This window comes from Typopeltis vanoorti, chromosome 8, assembly GCF_054136105.1.
Source record: "Typopeltis vanoorti isolate ZY-2024b chromosome 8, IOZ_Tvanoo_1.0, whole genome shotgun sequence".
Classification (NCBI taxonomy): Eukaryota; Metazoa; Arthropoda; class Arachnida; order Uropygi; family Thelyphonidae; genus Typopeltis; species Typopeltis vanoorti.
Window position 1 is genome coordinate 45988640 of NC_143556.1, and position 17160 is coordinate 46005799.

At 33.9% G+C, this 17160-nt stretch overlaps 1 protein-coding gene across 9 annotated transcripts in view; it reads right to left on the reverse strand.

Annotated features, from left to right (window-relative positions):
• The window catches only part of LOC150103963 (bromodomain-containing protein 2-like), a 539719-nt gene extending 522802 nt beyond the window's left edge, over positions 1–16917 (reverse strand). For 3 of the 9 annotated variants that reach the window (XR_016548723.1, XM_090397216.1, XM_090397208.1), the window contains exon 1: positions 16535–16917. Coding sequence is in view for 3 of the 9 variants with exons in the window: in XM_090397216.1 (XP_090253342.1) it covers positions 16535–16599 (65 nt within the window). In the remaining 6 variants the exon portion in view is untranslated. Of the gene's footprint in view, positions 1–16331 lie in introns of all 9 variants that reach the window. The other 6 variants (XM_090397209.1, XM_090397210.1, XM_090397213.1 and 3 more) reach the window with 4 other exon arrangements.
• Between the last annotated feature and the right edge of the window lie 243 nt (positions 16918–17160).

A 17160-nucleotide genomic window follows, 5' to 3' on the forward strand; every position in this document is an offset into this window, starting at 1 on the left:
ATAAAGGTGGTGAAAGGCTATGGCAACAAATTACAGGTCAATCTGTATACAATATCTGCCAATAATTGTCTGGACATCCAAATAAATAAATATGTCTGGACAACTAAATAAATGTATATGGAATAAAAGAGAAAGGAGTCAAAACACTAAATTAGCTGCATACAAGACAGTGTTCAAACCAATTTTAACTTATGGATCCGAGAGCTCGGTTAGACAAAACTCTTGATCAAAAAAGACTGGAGACCACAGATATGAATCCTAAGAAAGATTAGTGGAGTGAACAGATGGCATCAATAGCAGTATCATATTCAAAATGAGGATATTAAGAAAGAACCTGACATTGTTAGCAAAAAAAGAATATGTTAGCAGAACTAATCTCAGGTAATATGGCCACTTACACAAAATGGGAAAGGAAAGATTAGCTAAACCAAGATGACAGGAAAAAGCTCTAGAGGAAGACTAAGAATTGTGTGGATTGATAGAGTAAAAAGTGCCTTAGAAGACAAAAATAAGATCTAATAATATTTGAATTTTGACATATATCAGGCTAATCTCAAAGGAAATTGTTGATAGGAAGTTAGTAATGATGTAACTTTTCATGTAGTATTATCATAAGATCCTGTACAGTCCCCCCCCTCGAGAGTATGTCAGGAATCTGATGATGAAATGCATTGGATTTCTTAAAGGGCTAAGCCAAAAACTGCTGATAACAAAAAGGAACCACACTAGCTTACTTTTTCAGTTGGTTCTTCAGCCCAACTCCTTGCTGTCACCAAGGACTGTCATCAATAAAGGACAATTTGTGTTGGTTTGGTGCTTGAGTCATGTGCCCAACACACATTTCACTTTCTCTTAAGTGTCCAAGTTTGTAGCACTAATGTCAGTTCATCTTTGGATCATTTTTGCCATCACTGAAAATTGTGGTTCTATATACGTCAGTCAAAGCTTTGCTAAAGTGTCATTTCTTTTATCATGATAACTTAGGCATTTCATTCCTAACTAGACTTTTAGCTTTTCTTTAAAATAGATTTCAAAGGAAAATTACAGAAATATAAATCCGTAAAACACCAAAATCATAAGCCTGGAGATATTAATGGCGATTGCCAAAATGGTACCACAGAATACATACATACACACGCTGCTCTCTATATGTAAGATGCACACAAGCTACAAGATTAGCAAATACTGAAATGTAATTATGAATGATAAACTAAAATTATGTAAACTTAAATGGTGTATAGGAGCATTACTAGTATATTTTTTCTATCAAAATTAGTATTATGACCAAAAGCATGGCATTGTCAGAATTCAGATCTTTTCTTTTACATGCAAATTTTATTCAGATGTTTGTTTCTCATGATGAGAGGAATCTTTATGTGGGCTTTTTCAAATGAAGGTGTTAGCTGATCTCATATGAAGGTAGCAGGATTTTTTCTCCTAGAAACTCGAGGTTTTCATCTTGCATACAGGCAAATCCACCAGAGAATACAATTTAACAGATAAAAATGACTGGTTAATCATGTTTGCTCTTCAGCCAGGAGGCTGTAGGCTCAAATCTTGCCGTGGGGATGGATGTTTGTGATTGTCTGTGAAAATACTAGTGGTGGTGATGGATGGTAGGTGCTGTTGGTGTAGATGATGATAGTAGTTGTGGTTCATTGTACTTGGTGGACTGAGTTGTAGAGTAGGTGCCCTCCCTCGAGGAGTCCAAAGACTCCTCGGAGGTGTCACATAACTATTAATTGGCAGTAGATAGCATGTGTGTAGATTTTGGATACAGATGCAGTATTTAGATGGAGGATTATGTAATGTAGATAGTGAACTGTGTTATGCAATGGAATGCTGTCCTGTAATGAGTCCTTAGAGGCATCATGTAATAGTAATAATACTTTGTTGTAATGTTTTGAACATTACATTTTTCTAAAACTAATACTGTTAATGCGCAACAGATTTAAATCACATCCAAGGAGCCACTAAGAGAAAGGTGAATTCACTGCAGCATTTAGAGAAAACACTCAAATCACTCGGTCTATTATATTTTGAATGGTATTCCTAATGGAGGTCCGCGCGGTTAGCCTAGTGGCTTTGCGCTTCGCAACCATATGCCTGGGGAAGGAGTGTCCTAGGTTCGATTCCCGTCGGAGACGTGAGGAGCTGAAGGATCTTCCTCAGCCATAGCCAAGTTAGCCGGTCTTGGGCGCGGGCAGTAGGGTTTTTTCCGCCAATTTATCTGGTGTTTTTCATCCCGCAAGCAGGCAAACCGGCCCCTTGAACACACAGCGATACAGCCAAGAATACCTTGAGGCATAGGAGTGACCATTCTATCCTCGTATTTCGGTTACGAAATCCAAGCATGCTTGGAAGGTTGTGGGCCTTAAAGGCCTGTTAAAGCCATTGGGATAGATAGGATAGGATTCCTAATGGAGTGTGAACTAAAGAAACCATCCTTAAGTGAATACAAATCAAATAAACCATTTAATCGAGCTAAGACTTGCCAAACAATATAGTTCGGATAACAGCTCAATTACAATCATTTCACTTATGGATGTAGAAACTTGTGCTATTACAGAAAGTATGAAATTTCTCTGCAAATACTGCTCCACAAATTTTTGTTCTGTATTATTTTTTCCAAACTCAGAATTAAGCATCTTTTACATCTGAAACAAATATAAAATCTAAACTAAAACAGATTATAGGTAGAAAAAATATTATGACTTTCTACTAAGCCAGAAAGTGCACAGTACAAGAAAGTAAGTAGCCTACTTTTATTACAGTCAGTAACAATGAATAAGTTTAAGATAAAAGCTTTTCTGATATTTTTAAGTTTATAGCAGTGTATTTTTATAAGATGTATCAAAACCTGCATATTAAAATTTATTCATGTATTACATTTCAGGGTAGAAGACAGGAATGCATCTTCAGGGCACAGCAGTATCTCTTCACACAATGCCTAACAGGAACGTGTACTTTGGTCAGCAACCATTAATCTCACAGTTAGTGCAAAGAATAAATTTTATATTTTGAAAGACAAAACGCTGCTTACATCAGTTAATCTCACCCAACAGAGGTTAAACCTATAGTGTATTAGTACCAAGGTTAAGCTAAGGATTTGATAATCCAGAAACTGCACTAGAGACCAAACATGGAATTTCAAGAAGCCACATCAGCCTAATAAGTAGGGAGTGGTGGTTTTGTACCAGATGATGAAATTCATCTACCACTTAGGCATTCACAACCATACATGCCAAACAGTGAGATACAAACAGCCTTCTGGTTAGAGAACAGCAATGCCATTCATCATTAAGCTAATGCCCAGTCAATTTGCCTCCACTGCAGTACATGCATCCCACACTTTTCATTCCACATTACTGTTTTCAGATCTCATGTGAAACTGGTCCATTTCTCAAACTATGAAATGAGTGACAAGATAATTTGTATTGACAAAGTAATACTGCTCAAGACATTAGATTTTGATAACTAGTTAGGCTAATGTCCTTTGTAGCAGCCTAATCAATTTGTATCACTAATAAATGCAGAATTTCATTACAAAAAAAAAATAATGCTTATAAATTCCATATTCATAAACAGAGTACTTTACCATTTCTTATGGCAATCCCATGTACAAGACAAAAATCTACAGCAAGTTAGCAGTACAGTGCAGGTCAAGGTTCAGATAACTTATGAACTCTGCTCGGGAGGCCTCTAAGCCCATCCTATAAACAAAACATCCTGTTGGCAGAAAAACATATGCACCAACTTCATGTCACGATTTATTCATTAATCCTTTTAGGACAGGCAACTTGTTAGACAATCTAGGTTCTCAATTTAGGGAATTACATAAGCATCTGTGGTCACACAATTTTTTTTAGGCATGCAAACATGGCTCAAGAAACAATTGGAGAACATTACCAATTCTGAATCTGAAATAATTGTTTAAGAAAATCTTCTTTTAAAAAAACAGTAGAAAAAAGGTTAAGATCAGATTTAAAATTCTGATGTAGTCTAGGACTTTGCTTCATCAACCCAACTGGGAGATTACAGATTTATGGTAAGTTCTTATTGTTTCGAAATACACATTTCCTATGGATACTTACCCTTTCCTAACCTAACTAACCTATCTATGTATAATAAGACACCTATCTCAAACTTCATAAAGAGAAGTTGTGGTTTCAGAAGTTTGAATCTCCAAACTTTTGAAACTGCTTCTAAAGAGAAACACTACATGTTGATAAACATGTGGGTGCTGTGTTGTTCAATCTAAGAATGTAATTTGGATATATACTTGTTCTGAATTATATAATTCAAGCATTCATAAAAAAATAACCTTAATGTCTTCTTCAGAAGGAAGATCATATGGCTTTGCACATCACACCTACCCAGTGTGTTTTCTTTTTAAAAGTAATCAATCTATAAAGCCAAGGAGTCATCCATTAGGTACTGTATTAAAGTTTATGACGCTGTTTGTTTTGCTGAAATTCACTCTTCAGTCAATATATGCCAAATATCACATACATGTGCTTTAATTCTAATAAAAAACAGTGCAATTTCAAAGTTACTCTGCAATTCAGATATTTCTTAATAAAATAAAATGTTACCAGCAACACACATTTTTCTCATTAAAAATGTAACCAATTTCTTATGCTGAGTGCACAATTTGTCTCATTTGATACATAGTTATTAGTGTTTTCAGTGTTCTATTTCAAAACAAGCAATATCAGTAACTGACAATATACATTTCTTTTAATTCTCTCACACACACACACGTATATATGTGTGTGTATATATATATATATATATATATATATATATATATATATATATATATGAATCCTACTCACAAAACATCTGAAACTTACATTTCCTATTAGTGTTAATGGGCCAAGATTAGATAATCTAACTCCCTAGCATAGAAACCAAATATGAAACATTTTTCAAGCACTTCTGTTGCAAGTCTTACTCCATGCAACAGAAACAGTAACCACCTAGAGATGTTCAAAAACATCGTGAACATGATGGCATTCGAACCTGCTGGTTACAGAGCAGATCCTATCCAGTGAGCCAACTAAATAGGCAAAGTTGCTGAAACTGGTTCAGGGCCACGAACTTGAATCTTCACTATCCTCTCGCAAAATCCTAACTGCATACCGATCGAAGTATGTGCAATAAGAATTTCTTTCAAGTAAACTAACTCAGAACATCTTCAAAAAAACTTCAGATACTTTTTTTTTTTTTGAATATTTGATAAAACCTGTGCATTTGTTAGAATTCAGTTGATGATGTGCATGTGTGTGCAGGCACATCAACTTTTTTTTTTATTAAAGAAAATGTCACATCTGAATTAATGCAACAAAAGTTCTAAAAACCACTAATAGTAATGAAATGTTTATCCATGTAAGAGTACATGTAGCTCTTGTACAAGCAATTTTCACAAGAAACAAGTCACATGGTTTAACACTTCTTGTTAAACATATGGAACCAGATCTTTGACTTTGCAATCATATATTGCAAACTTTAGCTAAGAAGCATATTAAGGCTTTGCTAGAAATTCTTCAAAACATTCAAGAAGCTACATGTTTAAAATTACACCAAAATAAATACAACAAAAATACTGTTTCTTGCACAAACACTGAAGGCCTTCATTGCATGACTTTCATTTTACTATGATTGCTGTCCCAGTAAAATGAAATAGTAATGCTGCCTCTGAAAAAACTTGGACTCAGTGATACTGAAGAGATCAAAAAATGTTCACATATGTTCATTCAAATGGCATCCTGGCTGCAGGAAATTACCAGACTAATAATCTGTGCCTTATTTTGATAACAGCAGCACTTAATGATAAAAACGACTACGTAAATGTGGTATTTTTTAAAAGACAATAAATGAAAGCTATAACCTTGAAAAGTTTCTAATACTTAAAGCATTTTTATGTAATAATAAATTCATTAAAAAGAAAAAATCTGCTCAATCCTAACTGCTGCAAAGTTTTATTTTAATAGTTGAACTCAGTGTCTCTTACAAAAAAAAATGGCAAAAATTTTTTTAATCCATTTCAGCGCAATACAAAAATATAACAGTAGCACTTGAAAAGGGAAAAAAAAATGTGCAGTGTTTTGCTGAACTTATAGAACAGCATTTTCAACTTAACTCAGCTGAGTTATGAGATCCCACTCTATTTGTGATGGATCAGCATCATTAACGACATTAATCAGGTAGCACAATGCTGGAAATATTTTCAATGTCCTGTAATCATATTCTTTAGACATTCAAAATTTTGGTGTTCTACTTGCACAGCACCTCCTAAAGAGTACAACATTGTGAATACTATATATACAGTAAAACCCCAAAGTTACGCGGTAGGTGGGACCAACAAAAAGCGCAAAAGTCAAATTCGCGTAACTCGGGGTATAATTTTGCATGTAATTTATATATACAAATATATAATTGGGACCAAAGGTTTACAAAAACACCTATATTTTTTAATATAATCATAATTGTAGTTTTTCATACATAAAAAAAGAAAGTTATTTCGATGTCGATGGTTTCATAAAATCTAACAGATTCATCTGATGGCATAATGTCTTTTTCTTGTCACATAAAATTTCTTCATAACAAGCTAATGATTTTTTTTATTCCTTGCCTTGTGGCTACAATTCATTCCTCGTTAGAATCTATGTCCTCCAAAATCTGTAAACCTTTCTTTAATGATTGTTCTTACTGTGGATTCCTGTAGATCAAACTTCTTTGCTAGCTCACAAATTTTCATTCCGCCTTCAAAATCCTTAATAATGTTGAGTTTTGTTTCCAAAGTCAATATTTTTCTTTTCTTGCTAGCTGTAGAAGAATCTGACTTGCTTCTTTTGGAAGACATTTTTTTATGTGATAAAATTTTTATCAAGAACATAACATTAAACAATCACAAGGTTTGTAGACTATAAAAATCGTGCATGAATGGAGACTGTGCAAAACACACCAGTGCTTGTTCACAGCATGTGCAAAACTGGCGAATGCGGCCTGTGCCTGAAAGATACTACTAGTGGCGAGGCATGAAGCGGGACGGAAATACATACATATAAGAAACCGTGTACCTCCGGATTCGTGTAAGTCGGGATAGCGTAAGTTGGGGTATGACTGTGTGTGTGTGTGTGTGTGTATATATATATATATATATATTTTTTTTTTCCCCAATGTCTTTTTTCATTTTTGGAAGAACAGTATATCAGATGTGAACATAATAGTATGATTATCAATACTTTTATGGTGGAGAAAGAAGAGTACTTCATGAATTAGTTTGTGCTTGAAAATAAATTACACTCGACATTCCCACTAAACTGTATCTAGCATCCATTTAGTTTTGCTATTGAGATTATACAAAGATCATTCTTAACTGCAAGAGAAAGTCACCATGGCAAACAATACCCACAAAGAGGGAATGACTAATCAGCATGAAAATCTCTCATCTTGTCCACAGCATCAGTATGCATTATATGATTGCATGAGAGCTCCAGTTTCTACACTCAGCATTAAAATAACTTCTGCCTTATTCCAAATGAATTAATGGGCCAGCATGCACAGAAATCCTCTTGTGTAACCCTGATATGAAAATATGAGATTTGTGGCTGTGCTGGGTTGAATAACACATCTCATCCATCCATCCTCTCTGGCATCTGGCATTCACAGATTAGTGATTAGCTTTAGCATACCACAACTGCCTTTTTTAACTTTTTTTTTTTTTTTTTTTTTTTATTGTAGGTGGTTTGTACTTATTGTTATAGCAAAAAGGATTGAAAACGTAAAAAACAAGATCCAGAACCATTCAGCCATAAAACATCTGAAGTAGATATTGGCAACTTAATTCCTATGAGTTAACTACAATTGTGATCTTTATCACAATTGTAGTTATCAGCCTTTCATTGGTGGAATTCACATAAAAACATGACGTCTGTAGTAATTTCAAGGTTAGACTAGGTGTACTTCTGCAATAAAAAAAATTTTTTTTTTAATTTCTTGTGTGTGGGGGAGGAAAATAATTTATTTCATTAATGACAAAATTACTAGGCATTGCTCAAGTTCTTACCTTGTGTTTGTTGTTTAAATAAAAGGTGGTCAGCCACTTCATTTCTGAATTCCAGAAAATGTTATCTAAACCAATTTTTCCCTTATTAACCTCCCTACCAGCAAGGTGGATGAAATAGCGAGACCAAACTGCACTTCTTATCCATGTTATTCAATGGGTGTTATAGAATCGTATCCAGATTTAGCTGGACGTCTATAGATGTTACGGCTGGTTGGGGGATTAGAAAATAGTTATACTGACTTCTCAGTCATTTACAAACACAAGTATTTCGTCTCATGAATTTTAAGATTTAAGAAAATAACAAAAGTAGCAATAAGAACATCTTCAGCTGTCAGCCAAACATGCAAATTCTTTAATCGAGAGTTAAAAAACCTAATCTAGGGCTCTTAATATTTTTCAAAGTTAGCTTTTATTTTAATGTGATTGATTTATCCAATTCTTATTATGATTTATAATTACATGACAATACATAATGATCTAACAATGATAAATCTATATAGCTTGTCTGTCCAACCAAAAAAAAAAAAAAAATCTGATATGTTACTGATGGTGAGCAGTAGAACTATCCTAGGGGATGTAAAAATTTTGGATGCAACACAGCCTACAATCTCAAATGGGAAAGCCATGAAAAATATGGTTGTGGTACATCTCCTGGTGCAAATTTGTATAATGGATAAAAACAAAACAGACTTATCTTTCTGCACTTATTCCACACTGCAGATGAACCAGTTAGTTGTTTCTTTGTGCTAAGGTTCCATTATATTCTCTTGAACAATGATTGCCTACCCAGTACTGTTTTTCATCTGAAGAGTACAAGTGGAATTTCGGGTATAGCTGTACAATGCAAGTGGAGAAACTAATCAACACTGTTTTTGATATGTTAATCTGTTGCAACGTTATTTGTTCATAATTAACTTATCACTTGGCTTAACATACACCTCCATGCTTCTTGATATAAATAGCTAAGTAAAGGAGCAAATTCAAAATAACAAGATCAGTCATTAATGTTAATTTCAAGCATGGAAATCATTTTAATGCAAGCCAAAATTTAAAATTATACAACTCAAGCAAAAGGGAGAAAATAGCAAGCCAAGTTTATATATATTTTTTTTTATTTATTTATTTATTTATTTTATTTTATTTTTTTAAAGGTAACCAAATCATGACTACTATTTGGTAGCTTCACTGTCATGTTCATAAGCCAATTCCTCCACTGCTTTAACAGTGGAATGATAGAAAAAACTAACCAGATACAGGCAAACGTTGAAATTATCATTAATACCATATTTTAACAAATATCAAAAATATGTGCAGCTGTGGCAGGTGAACTGAGGTTTTCCAAGATTTATATTATCAGTTTTGCAATCATGTTTGGGTGTGTATGTGGCCAATGGGAATCTTGATGCATCTGCTAGATATAGGGGTTGAAAAAAATTGTAACAATTTTGCTATATAAAATTATGCAGTTATAAATGAGTTAGTCTTTGTCTCTACCTCACTTATTCTGCAAAAATTTTCACTGGAAATTTGAAGATCTCAGCTACAGAATTTATTTTATATTACTTTTTGGTGGTGAAAAAAAATTCCTTATAACATGACAGAACAAGTACTGCCAGTGAAAGTGAATCCAGTGGTTAAAATCAACTCATTCTTTTAAGATATCAGATCTAAAACAATTAGGAAGGAAGAGTCCTACCTAAATACCTAAAGTTTTGCAACTCTAAGGGTAGAAGTTAATAAGTACTATGCTGACCCATACAGAATGGGATTTCATATTTAATCAATTCTTACAGAGTGAATGCAGCAAACATTAAACCAACACTTTAAAAAACAGTCATTTAAATATTGTGCTGAGTGTGTTAAAATTTAATTGGAATATAGTTTAAATGTCATGATAGTTTTTTTTAGCACTTGTTTTAAAAAAAATCAGATTCTCAGAAAATTTTTTTAGTTGTTTTAAGATGAATTTCATAAACAAAAATAAATAATTAATACTCGATCTTTCAGTTATGAAAACACTAAGTGATTCCATCCCCAGATGAATATATTTTGGTACTGGAATGCAAGACTAAAAGTAAACACCACCACCACACATACTATTAAAACACTAGTGCTAGTTTAACAAATTTTCTAATGGAAAAATGTGCAAGAGTTCAGCAATGAATTTTTAACTAATTATTATGACATGACTTAACTAGACAACAGGATACTCTGCAGTTTTTAATCATTATCAAATTCCTACCATGGACCTTCAATGGATTTACAAAATACTATGATAGTGATTCTTCCTACCATTTTTTAAAAAAATTTTTTTTTCTCAATTCAGGATTTTAAGACATTCTGAATGATACTGAATATTAGGAATTCTAGTAGCAAGGCCATACATAACGTTGGTCATACATAACTGGTAATTAGCTTACGGAATTAACAACGCATATGAAGGATATTAATCCTGCAAATTGAACTACTTTGGCCAAACAGGCAGGACAGCAAATATCAGGATTTCAGAACACAAAGACTACATCCAGTTTCACCAGCACAGTCACTCTGGGCTGGCAGACCATGCCTTAGATACCCATCATAGAATTCGTTGGAAAAAAACTAAAATAATACACCGCAGCAAGTTTAAGTACGAAAGATTATTCAAGGAATCATCAGCAGCTCTAAAAAACTTTCCAAACCTCAACAAATTTGGGTGCATGAAACTACCCCAAATTTGGGAGACTTACATTATGAGAACTTGAGCCCAACGGCCAAGACAACCAAATTAGCCCACCAGAGGGCCCCATTAGGACTTTAGGAACAATATTAGTTACTTGCCTTCTTCCTCATTTGCTTTTGTTAGTGCCTGTGTGCACATACCATATTTTTATGTTCCTGAAGATGGCAACGTGATGTTGCCGAAATATAGAAGTTATTCATTAACGTTGCCTTTAATTAATATCCTTCATATGCGTTGTTAATTCTGTAAGCTAATTACCAGTTGAATATTAGGAATCAGTTAACTTCCATATAACCTAATGTAATACATATGACATTCCATTACCTGCAGTGCCATAACATAAACTAACATGTCTCTGGCATAATACTAGCATCTCACACAATGACTGCAGACCATTAATCCTTTAACTGCTACGGTTGAGTTAACTCAAGAGAGGAAAAAATGGTGACCTTGCTATGATCAAGTTAACTCGATTTGAACGGTTGGCGTGCCTCCCATATTCAGACAGTTTTTTTAGTATGGAAAGAATCGTCATAAGATAATTAAAACTTCGCAGGTAGGTTCCTCCATCTATTGCCAACCAATTGAAGTTTATTTTACTTGAGTTTCTGTCCTTATATGACATCTAAAGAGAAAAATTTGAACTGGTGCAACTAATCATTAAGCGCCTCCGTAGTGCAATTGGAAGAACAATGGTACATTACACCCTTTGATTGGAAAAGGCCCGAGTTCGATTCTTGTTGTAACGGGAGAAATCTTTATATATGGACTTTTTCAACCAAAGGCGAGTTAGCCGATCTCATACGAAGGTACAGTTTTTTCTCCCAGAAGCTTGAGTTTTTTAACCCCCATACAGACAAATCGGCCCTTTTCAGAACAGACACAATTTAAAGATAAAAAATACTAGTTGTGGTGGAGGGCAGTAGATGGCGTTAATGTGGATGATTGGTAGTCGAGGTTCGGATGGAGACAGAGTTGTACAGTAGGTATCCTCCCGCGATAAGTCTTCAGACTCCTTGCAGGTGTCACGAATAATAATATGCAGCACGATGCATAAACCACATGACTGCGGGGATTTCTGGGATGTCACAATATGGCGTCTACCAGTAAATATCCGCGTTATCTTACTGCTGATCAAATTGATGAATTTTTAACAACAAATGAGTCAGGAGAAGAAATGTCCGAGTTAAGTGAATTGTGTACTTCAGATGAAGAAGATCCTGGTGATTCTACATAAATTAATATGTGTAATTTGCATAATCAAGTGGATACCCATTGATTATGCAAATTTTATAAAACACTATTATTGCCATTTTTATGAGTGAACAAGTGTATATCAAGAATGTATGATGCTGTCCGGACTTCTTACTTCAGTAAGAATTTCAATTGATTTTATTTATAAATTTTTTGCAAAATTAATTCAGCAGATGGCACAATGTCAGTAGAATATAAAGTCAGCAGTTAAAGAACTATAAAAATGAATCAAATCAAGTATACATATTTATGCCAAAAGCATAAAAACCTTTCTAAACATAAAAAATTAAACACCAGAAAAAAACAATAAATAGACATGAAATGCTTGTTTTTCTGGTTAACTATCTTCCAAATTCAAGAAATTAACATGAAGCCATTCTTGTTCAGGTTACTGTAGAAAAGCCTGAATCCTGCATATTTAAAAAGAACTATGATGAGGTACCATTTCCCGTCATTTAATATATTGCTTAACTGCAGTGAGCAGTTAAGCAATGGACACTTGTTGTGACATTCCATGTCCTTGAACTCCATATGCTCTTCACAACCCTTCAAACAGGTCAAATTTTCATTAGTAATAAGACCACAGAAACAGACAACTCTGAACACCAAAAAAATTGCGATTCAGTTTATCTTTGACAGAACAAAACCTAAAAAGCTGAATTTTATCAGAAAAAACTTTTATACGTGGAACAGCTATTCCAATTTCAACATTCAAAAAGCTGTCTAAGCACAAAATTGCCTAGCATTATTAATAATGAGTAGGTTGTAGTTACTTGAAGAAATGCATTTATGCATTCATAAGAAATTGCATTAATGTGCTAACAGATCTCATTTGAGCAAACAATGCTTAATGAGACCCTACACAGCTAAAAGTGGGCTTTCTGTAGGTGAGAATTGCCTCAATGATCCATCTTAGACAAAGACAACACATGCAACAATCCCCCTCCCCTCCCAAAAAGGGGAAGTAAATCACTGTATTTCTCAGTAAAGAGTAAATTTAATACATTGATGAATATTATTTACCTTGCTTAGGAAAATAAGTGCTAATCAGTAGAATCAGAGATGCTTAAGGGTCAAAGCTGTATAACTGAGAGGAGACCTCCACATAGCCTTTAAAAGGAATGTGGAGAACTGACGGGCTTCTGACCTAATGTCCAATCCTCACCTTCTCGTGGTGCACCGTTAGGTATCTGCCTGGACACTGAATGAATGAGAATGGGCAGGCAATTTTGGCAAATCTGACCAAATTGGATTAAACCACATTGTAAAATGATGTACAACATGACAGAGACCAAGATGTAGATGGATTGATAAGAGTAAAAAAGTGCCTTAGAAAACAAAAATATAAGATATGATAATACTGCAGTCTTGACAGATAACAGATTGATTTGGAGGAAAATTGCTGATAGGAAGGTAGCAATGATGTAAGTTTTTCATGTAGTACTATCATAATATCCTGTATATCCCTTGAGGGTACATGTCAAGAATTTCATGATATGACAGTAAATACAAGGTTGAGAAAATGTTTGGAAAAAGTTATTCAATATGAAACTGCATAAAAATTTGCTTTATTAGGTGCAATAAGTTAGCCAATAATTACTTTTTCTCTGAAATGATCATTCCTCATCCTTCATCACATCTTCCTTTCAAGGCTAAGTAGCTTGCCATCTCCAAAACCTTATTACTGCTTAAAATAGGATAGGTAATCATATCTGTATTGTCTGTATATTGTGTCCTTTTGTCTGATTTGATGTTTTGTAGGATGAAAAACCTTCCATCCTTTGCATAACCAGCTGATTCACCTTCACTTTTGAAAAACTTATCAGGGCTTTCACATCTAAGAGAGGATTCAAATGCAGCCTTTTCAAAGTACATCACTGATAACTGACCGGGCTATACAGAGATGATATTTTCTTTATGTATGAAATATTCAGAATGTATGACAATCTAGAAGCAAATAATATGCAAAAGAAAATTTCATTTCTTCAACTGTTCTGCTCTAAAGTATCCTGTAAATGTATATAAGTGAATAAGTACACAATATCAAAGCTCACCCTTCTATCACTTTGATGCATTTGAAGGATATGACCAACTGTTATATATAATTAGATATGATTTTTCTTCTGTGAAGAGAAGAGGGAAGCTCTTTGAGCTTGCAACATTATATAGCTCTGACTATGTTATAATAACATCCCTTTAAATTTTCTCCCCTTTACACCATCATTTCAATTATTGCAATAATGCCACAAACATAGTGCTAAACCCTGAAGTTAAGCCAAATGTCACAAGTAGTGTCAGGTGCTGGGCTCAAAAAAAGTTCATGTTTTTTTATTAGTCTGAGGAAAACTATAATTAAATTTTCTTGGTAATCCATGATTTTATGATAAAAAGTTTGCTGTCATTTTTCACACAATAGGCTATACATACCAGCAAACAAGAAAGCTTGCTGACACTGCAAAAACAAGCAAAGCAGTAGTTAAAAAAAAAAAAAGCATGGGTTCATTTATATTATATACTATTTATGAATTTCGGACCTTAATCGTGTAAACAGAAACTAAGCGTTATCTTTGGAGAATACAAAAAATCTAGGTTTGACATTGTTCATAGTTTCAGAAGTTACACTAGGTCAATGTCTTCTCTTCCCAAGCTCAGTCTATAAGAAGCAGGTTAAGAATGAGGGAAATGATTCAGCATTTCACATTCGTAATCATCTCCTTATAGAGCTACTGATAATAGCTAAAATTCATTTCTATAATGGTATCAAGATGGAAAGTCAATAACACTACCTCTTTTCCAATTTTACCATTACCAATTTTTTCAGGAATTCTATCAGAAAAAGCAACAATGCACTCTTCCTGGATAGACTGTATACCCTTCTTTAGAATCATTATTGCACTTTGGTTCCTATTTCATGAATGCATAAAAAGCTAAGCATTTCTTAAGCTATAAAAAATCTTCCATTGCTTGAGTCATTACTGATCAACGCAAATAAGTTGCTGACATTCCATGTGCCATTTTATTATTAATAAAATTCATTACCAATCATTCAATACAAATTGTGGTATAATTCAATATACATGCATTACAATACCAACAAACAATTAAGAGCTTGCTGTAAATTTCTAAAATTACTGAACTATCTTGTGCAGGTTCAAATTATCTGATTTAGTCAAACTTTCACTATCCTCATTTCCTTACATCTTAATATCCATAAAAAAAATCAATGTTTAATTGTGTTTACTCCGATATGTATATATAATATAGAAGCATTATATTATAACGGCATTAACTGCCTACTCTTCACTAATAAGAATGCAATGAGAATATAAGCAACTAGTGGGGAACTATTTTAACTTCTAATAGATCTAAACTCACTGATTCACCTTATAAAATTACTAATATCCACATTTTCAGCATGCTTTGATATGACTAATTTACTAACATTTGTGTTGTTGATTTACGAAGTATATATTCCAGTGTTGCTGGTTTGTAATTATGTAAATCTCTGAACATGAGTGTTTTTGTATTTTGAGAAAGAAAGACGAACTTTCACTCCTTGTTGTCTCTTTGTATTAAATAATAGTTCTGCTTTATTTAAGCTTTCAGGTGAAGTAAACAGCAATGTTACAGTGTATACAGCTTCTTTCAAAAGAAAGTCTTATATGGGAGACTGCTCTACTTATCCTTCTAAAGAATCATGCTACGGCACTTGCAGGGAAAGAAATAAATATGCATTTCTTGTTAATACATGTCTACAATGCTGTAATATGTATATACATGTAAATAGAATATACACGGGTGTATATATAAATACATATATATACAGATACATACAAAACCCAACTTGTCACAGACTAATTACCGAAATTTCATGGGAATATAAAGAAGCCTTTACAAATCACAAAGGGTATCAGCACAAAACTGAAACGCAGAAAGCACATCTTATACAACAATGAATGTCAATCTTCAGTGTCTACATGTGACTACCTTGTTTCACATTTCAGCCTGTATCCATGCTTTAGTAACGCCAAAAATTGCAGGTAGCTAAAATGAAAACAATAGCGACTGGCTCATAACTAAACATTTATTGGATTGCCGCTAAAACACAAAAAAAAAAACAATGAATATGGCGGGCAGGTCTTTCACAATGACTTAAAGCCATCGCTAAGCCTAAAAATGTTAAGACAGGATCACGATCAACTGCACGTTTCCTAGTAAAAAAAAAAACAAAAAACACATTAATGACGATGCGCAGAAACACGATAAGAGTATAAAATATACCTAAAAATACCTGCTGTTGTCTTCCTGGCTTTCAAGTTTCGAAACTATCATATCAGGGGTGAGCCTTGGTGAACGCGAAGACAAGGTAGTTAGTGTTAACCATGATGGCTGTCCTTGAAACGATCAACAGAGACTAGGCATCATGTTGTGCACCTAAAAACACACTTTATCATAAATTTAAGCGGAAAATAACAGTATAGTACCCTTTTTTGATGTTTTGTGCTGGCTGGTGAAAACCCTGCAGTGCCGGATGGTTCTTGGTGTCCATAACCAAACAGGATAATTCTGGAAAGAGGTAGCCCCCTTAGATCAGTAATGGCTACGCATTACAACAAGAACATCCTTTTATAGGAGGGCGTTCAAATCCGGAAATCCCATTGGTCCAAAACAATCACATGACTTAACAGTTTTAAAATATCTTAGTTGTCTTCTAAATTATTTCATTTCACATACTTCTAAAATACTTGAAGGGAGCCTAACAAGCTCCTGTTGGTCCAGTATTGAACATAAAATTCACAAATGACTCGAACACAAACTTCATTACGGACAACCGTTGTAACGTTACCACTACTGACTAAGAACAGCATAAAACCTTTCCAATCTCTGATTCGACATAGAAATTCACGTGACTAGTCCATTGACAGTAGGGAAAAATATGACATCATGACTGATAATTTTTGTTAAATACTCGATGTTCGTATAATAGTATGAAACTTTAACACGAAAACATTAATAAACCTAATGGTATATAACTTAATCCGATTTTTTAAAAAAATATGGATATAATAAAGAGAAGGAAAGAAATAATGTGGCAAAAACTTATCCATAT